The sequence below is a fragment of the Amblyomma maculatum genome, chromosome 11, assembly GCF_055883805.1.
Source record: "Amblyomma maculatum isolate TAMU_Amacu chromosome 11, ASM5588380v1, whole genome shotgun sequence".
Taxonomy (NCBI): Eukaryota; Metazoa; Arthropoda; class Arachnida; order Ixodida; family Ixodidae; genus Amblyomma; species Amblyomma maculatum.
The window spans coordinates 37,243,527-37,250,650 of record NC_139354.1 but is presented as its reverse complement, the minus strand read 5'-3'; the positions used below and the strand labels follow the sequence as shown (position 1 = coordinate 37,250,650).

The 7,124-nt window shown below is 43.5% G+C and overlaps 1 protein-coding gene across 1 annotated transcript; it reads left to right on the top strand.

Annotated features, from left to right (window-relative positions):
• Nucleotides 1–1,181: 1,181 nt before the first annotated feature.
• Nucleotides 1,182–3,323, top strand: LOC146173520 (uncharacterized). Its single transcript, XM_084585215.1, has 2 exons — nucleotides 1,182–1,187; nucleotides 2,649–3,323. The coding sequence occupies exons 1-2, from the start codon at nucleotides 1,182–1,184 to the stop codon at nucleotides 3,321–3,323; spliced, it is 681 nt and encodes a 226-aa protein (XP_084441341.1).
• Nucleotides 3,324–7,124: the final 3,801 nt, after the last annotated feature.

Sequence of the window (7,124 nt, the reverse complement as noted above, 5' to 3'; positions counted from 1 at the left end):
ATTAAGAAGAAGAAATGGGCATGGGCAGGACATCTAGTGCGAAGAGAGGATAACCGATGGTCGCTTAGGGTAACAAACTGGATTCCAAGAGAAGGAAAGCGTAGCGAGGAATTTTATTCGCCAGCAAATTTTCGAAAATGGTTTAATAAGTGCAGGGCATTACTTTTGAGTTCAGATTATAGCCAGTCGAATTTCTCCTGAGAAAAACAGCAACCATTTTTGCCTAACATGTTTCATTACTGGAATTATTTTGTTCTAGTTTTTTCTATTCTATGGAAGGGAAACGGAAAACGCGCCAATGTGCTTTTTAATGTCGGTGCAGGTTAACAAACGTCATGGAGTATAAATCAATCCGGAGCCCTCCACTAGGACATCCCTCATACCACATGCGTCACTTCAGGAGTTTAAAGCCAATAACATAAAATTTGTTTAATTCGATGGAGGCAAAAAAAAAAAAGGCGCCCGTGTACTGTGCGATATCAATTCCAGAGCCCTTCACTACGGAGTCTCTATAACCTGACTCACCGTTGGGCGTTAAATCCCATAAACCAAACCAAACCAAACCAAACCAAACCAAACCAAACCAAACCACACCAAACCAAACCAAACCGAACTATGTTTAATTAACTGATCCACTGCGGCGGTGTGACTTCTGTTCACAATACATGCTGTTTCACTACATGCCGCTCACAATTTCCAAGAGATGCCGTGTTTACTCATCAGATGGTGTATTTATCGAGTAACACGTACGAAGCCTGAACTTGTTTAGGGTCCGAAAAGAGCAAGAAAACAGAAACGCTGCAATAACAGGAAAACACCAAGTTGCCTTGAGCGCTTCAAGGTGAGCGGACGTCATAGACTCAAGCAGAGATGCGAAACAAAATTGTCCGAAGCGAGGACGTTAAACTGTGGGAAAGAAAGTATTTCTCGGAATCGAACTCTTGAAACCAATAGCTGAAAGGGGAAATGTGGCAGGAACCGCTCTGGCGTCCACGCGTCCCCTTCCCGGCTCAAATCACGCCGGAATGACATTTTACCACTGCCTGTTGCAACTTTAACACCTTCCACGGAGTATAAAAAAGAGCTGAGACTGCAGTGCAGAGCATCATTGTGAACCAAAACTTCAGCCACACCATCCCGACCCCTTCCTCTGGGCTTCCAAGTCAGCTGACTGTTTCAAGATGAAGGTAAGCTTGTAGTGACCAGAGCGCCTGCTGTAATGTGGCATTGTGAAGAAAGCAATGTCATTTCTTTAATTGAAATGCAATGCTTAAGCCATCTAGCATAAAACTACAAGTACTGTGCTGCGAGTACAGTTGTATAAAAGTAAGTATTAATATTGAACAAAAATGCTGCTATTTAATCCACTAAAATTATGTGAAATTGGCTCTTAGCTAAAATCTGAGTTTAGTCTTGAAGTTTAAGTCACGCAATTCTATCCTATCACTTAAAACGAGGTTAAGTGCTTCAGGAGGCTGTACGCTTAGAAACCTTCCGAAAAACCTTGCTTCATTTACGATAGGGGGTGTATGCGTACTCCTGTAACACCTAACCTATGAGTAGAATAATATTTTTAGCACGTTTCTTTATTTCTGTGTGGTGGTCGCCTTTTCTATTCGGCAAGAAAGGCTGCAGAAAAGAAAAATATGGTCTACTATTCGAAATCTGTATAATTGCGTCCGTATATTTATTTGGTGGTTTCCGCAATTTCAAAATTTCGGCAATTCAGGCCGGTGCTGGTGCATGATCTTTGGCAGTAAATACCATCACTAAAAGGATAGGGTAAAAAAAGATGACGTAAAAGCGCGCACACACTAACATCAAGTGTTTTGGAGATCCAGGAAACACATGCTCCTTAAGATTCTCTTGGTGCATGACTTCGTGTCCTACATAGCCGCTTGTGTTAGCCGCACCGAAAGTGTTCGTTCGCTGTAGTGCATGTGTGTACGTATATTTTCCATTGTACGGTCGCTTAGTGCTATTGCTTAGCTCCATTGGCATTTGGTTGGATAGCGCCCGTATCAACTAGACATCGAAATTTCTTTGGGAGTTTTGTGGACGTTAGCGACATCCGTCGACGTCCAAGAGAGCTTGCATTGTGAGCTGCAGTTTGCCATTTATTATTTTTAAAAATATTTTACTCTCATGTAGTTGCAACACACATCTAGAGAGGCTTTAGGATTATACGGAGCGATTAAAAAAAAAAGAAATCTCTCATAGGTTTCCTTTTCACTGTGAGAGATACGTTGGCATGATCTGTGCAGGCTGATGGCGGAACAAGGTGGACTTTATGTACTTGATAGAACTGAGTTGTCAGACAAATTAGTAACTAAAGTTAACTAATGAACGTAATCAGTTTTAATTTTGAGTAGCAAGGAAATATTGCGAAATTGCAGGCCCTCAGTATCTAAGGCGAACTGAGTTTTTCCATGTTCTAATTCAGAATTCTAGTTCAAAATGACTTGCTACAAAAATGTGCTTTCGAAAGCCCGCTGAACGGGATAGGCCAAGTTAATTACTCGCCTAATAATTAAACTCTATCACTTACGTAATGTCTGTCTTACTGTGAAATACATATGCACAAACGTCAGACGCATCTGCCACTGTTTTTAGGCTGAAAATACTGATAAAAAATATCCCTCTGTAAGTCCAGTTTTCTTCTCTATCTCAGTGGCAAATTGCCTATAACTTTAGTTTTCTTTCTTTGCTCCAAGTTTTTCTCCACAACTCTCCTGATTGCCTTCGTGGCGTGCGTGGCGGTGGCTGAAGAAGCAGCCAAAAAAGAAGACAAGAAGGACGTCGAAGCACGCGGCGGAGTCCTGGGTGGCCTCGGAGGCGTCGGCTACGGCGGGGGTCTCGGCACCGGCCTCGGCGCCGGTCTCGTCGGGACTGGTTTAGGCGGCGTAGGTCTCGGAGGCGCTGGCTTGGGCGGCGTCGGTCTTGGAGGTGCTGGTCTGGCTGGTCCCGGCCTTGTCGGTGCTGGAGTGGGTCACGGCCTTGGACATGGATTCCAGTCTGGCTTTGGCTCCAGCGCTGGAGGCCAGCAGGGCGGATTCCAGGGTGGTGCGACTGGACACAATCTGGGAGGCGCTGGTTTTGCTGGTGGTGCTGCGGGCAGCAATGTCAACTCGTACACCAACAACCGGGGCTACAGCCACTCTTCCGGCTTCTCATCGGGCGACGGCAAGACTTTTGGCGCCGGCAACAAGCAGGGCTCGTCAGGGTTTCAAGGAGGCGCCGGAGGTCACCAGGCAGGATTCGGACAGAGTGGCTTCGGCAGCGCTGGTGGCATCGGGGGTGCTGGTTTGGGTATCCATGGCTAAATGAATTGGCAACTTACGCAATTATTTGTGAAATACTGCTTTGGAAAAGAAAAACACAGGCATATGCGGTTTTCATACATACATGGAGCTGCAGGTCAAAATCCACGCGTGTAAGTGAACGACTGTGTCATGTGCTTTGACCAGACAGTATGATAATGTTGCTGAGATTGCTCATTGTTTATCAAGCCTGAATAAAGTTCTCACCAAAAAGATTTTTCCTCGCTATTATATGGTTTACACGCGTCTGCTATGCACAGACGTTTGAAATGGTAGCTAACGTAAGAAATATACTAACTGCATACTAACTACTGTAGACGTCTTCAGAGATTCACCACCCGCATCGTGCACGCAAAGACAAGGTTATATATAAAGACACATAATTGGAGGAAAACCATGGTGAGCTAGAAAAATATCTGTCATAATAGTGCTATTTAGTGGCTAGCATGCCCCTCAATAATTGTTAATAGTTGGCGATCGTTCTTTAAAATATTCAGAGTGGGCAATATTGGTCTATGCAATAAAATAAATGGCCCTGAGACAGAACAGTTTTACCGGACGCGACCACAAGATGGGGGGGGGGGGGGGGGAACGCACCGCCAATGACTGGCATCTCTAATACTTAATCCAATTCTTTATTTATTACCACGCAAGATTACTTTACGAGACGCCCTTGTGATCTTTACAAAAGACCAGTGGAACGTTCGTTCCCAACGAGGAATGCAAAAAAAAAAAAAAGTGTTTTCTCTTTGCTGGTTAAGTTTAGGTTTCAGGGCTTCATAGCTAATGGTACTTCCCACACAAGCTTAGAGCTGAATTTCCCTTTCTCAAATGGACATTTTATGGCGCATGAATACGTTAAAACTTTAAATTTTACTGAATACATTGTTTTCCGCATATAAAGCGTAATGAGCATATATTAATATGCCAAATCCAAGCTTTAGTTGAGAAGCTCGCCTGCTATATGGACTAATTTTGCTCTTTAATACATTTTAAAATTTTTAACACTTTATAGATGTTGCACTGGCTTATGTATGCAAATTTTGTGTGACGAAGTGCCCTCGTTCTGCTCATTCAAAGTTTCTCATTAATGCATCGAATATCGTTAGAACCAGCCCTGCTGAAGTGATGAACTTGATGGGAAGTTTTGCAATAAGATCACGAATCCGCTCGTGGACACACCTAACGCTGGCACCACCCAACTGTAAAACCAAAAGTTCTACGGGGCAATAACCTCATAAAATCTCATCTAATCGCATAGACTCTCATACGGTGCACATCATTAACATAAAATATTGTACATAATTTATGATAATGTACAAGAAACTAGAGACCTTATGCAATTATATGCGACTTTATATGATTATTTATGTGAATTGAATGAGATTGTGCGAGAAAATGTGAGGTTATTGCCTCATACAAGTTTTTTCTGTAGGGTAGACTAAGTGGAGCAATGTCTCTACTTGAGCCAATGAAAGGGAATCCCTTTCTACTCAGACCGCACACGACACAATAAAGAAAGAAGGACGGCCCATGCCAAGGATCTACGGCCGATTATCACGCCATATTCTTCGCCTAAAAATTCGCCATTGTTCCCGTACTGTTAATTGTGCGTCAGTAAACCATGGCAACATCTAAAGGTGTTTCGTTTCCTTTTCGCTATGACCAGCGAGTGCGCTTTATCTGCAATGTATCAGCGGTCAAGAACGTACGAATATCCGTCAAACTGTCGGCTAGGACATCACCCAGGTTTTTCATGCAGTTCCTATCCTTGATGAGGCTAATTACTGTTAATTGTGCGTCAGTAAACCATAGGAACATCTAAAGGTGTTTCGTTTCCTTTTCGCTATGACCAGCGAGTGCGCTTTATCTGCAATGTATCAGCGGTCAAGAACGTACGAATATCCGTCAAACTGTCGGCTAGAACATCACCCAGGTTTTTCATGCAGTTCCTATCCTTGATGAGGCTAATTACTGTTAATTGTGCGTCAGTAAACCATAGGAACCTCTAAGGGTGTTTCGTTTCCTTTTCGCTATGACCAGCGAGTGCGCTTTATCTGCAATGTATCAGCGGTCAAGAACGTACGAATATCCGTCAAACTGTCGGCTAGAACATCACCCAGGCTTTTCATGCAGTTCCTATCCTTGATGAGGCTAATTACTGTTAATTGTGCGTCAGTAAACCATAGGAACATCTAAAGGTGTTTCGTTTCCTTTTCGCTATGACCAGCGAGTGCGCTTTATCTGCAATGTATCAACGGGCAAGACCGTACGAATATCCGTCAAACTGTCGGCTAGAACATCACCCAGGTTTTTCATGCAGTTCCTATCCTTGATGAGGCTAATTACTGTTAATTGTGCGTCAGTAAACCATAGGAACCTCTAAGGGTGTTTCGTTTCCTTTTCGCTATGACCAGCGAGTGCGCTTTATCTGCAATGTATCAGCGGTCAAGAACGTACGAATATCCGTCAAACTGTCGGCTAGAACATCACCCAGGTTTTTCATGCAGTTCCTATCCTTGATGAGGCTAATTACTGTTAATTGTGCGTCAGTAAACCATAGGAACATCTAAAGGTGTTTCGTTTCCTTTTCGCTATGACCAGCGAGTGCGCTTTATCTGCAATGTATCAGCGGTCAAGAACGTACGAATATCCGTCAAACTGTCGGCTAGAACATCACCCAGGTTTTTCATGCAGTTCCTATCCTTGATGAGGCTAATTACTGTTAATTGTGCGTCAGTAAACCATAGGAACATCTAAAGGTGTTTCGTTTCCTTTTCGCTATGACCAGCGAGTGCGCTTTATCTGCAATGTATCAGCGGTCAAGAACGTACGAATATCCGTCAAACTGTCGGCTAGAACATCACCCAGGTTTTTCATGCAGTTCCTATCCTTGATGAGGCTAATTACTGTTAATTGTGCGTCAGTAAACCATAGGAACATCTAAAGGTGTTTCGTTTCCTTTTCGCTATGACCAGCGAGTGCGCTTTATCTGCAATGTATCAGCGGTGAAGAACGTACGAATATCTGTCAAACTGTCGGCTAGAACATCACCCAGGTTTTTCATGCAGTTCCTATCCTTGATGAGGCTAATTACTGTTAATTGTGCGCAGTAAACCATAGGAACATCTAAAGGTGTTTCGTTTCCTTTTCGCCATGACCAGCGAGTGCGTTTTATCTGCAATGTATCAGCGGTCAAGAACGTACGAATATCCGTCAAACTGTCGGCTAGAACAACACCCAGGTTCTCCATGCAGTTTCTATCCCTGATGAGGCTAATTACTGTTAATTATGCGTTAGTAAACCATAGGAACATCTAAAGGCGTTCCGTTTCCTTTTCGCTATGACCAGCGAGTGCGTTTTATCTGCAATGTATCAACGGGCAAGACCGTACGAATATCCGTCAAACTGTCGGCTAGAACATCACCCAGGTTCTCCATGCAGTTTCTATCCCTGATGAGGCTAATTACTGTTAATTATGCGTTAGTAAACCATAGGAACATCTAAAGGTGTTTCGTTTCCTTTTCGCTATGACCAGCGAGTGCGTTTTATCTGCAATGTATCAGCGGGCAAGACCGTACAAATATCCGTCAAACTGTCGGCTAGAACATCACCCAGGTTCTCCATGCAGTTTCTATCCCTGATGAGGCTAATTCCTGTTAATTATGCGTTAGTAAACCATAGGAACATCTAAAGGCGTTCCGTTTCCTTTTCGCTATGACCAGCGAGTGCGTTTTATCTGCAATGTATCAACGGGCAAGACCGTACGAATATCCGTCAAACTGTCGGCTAGAACATCACCCA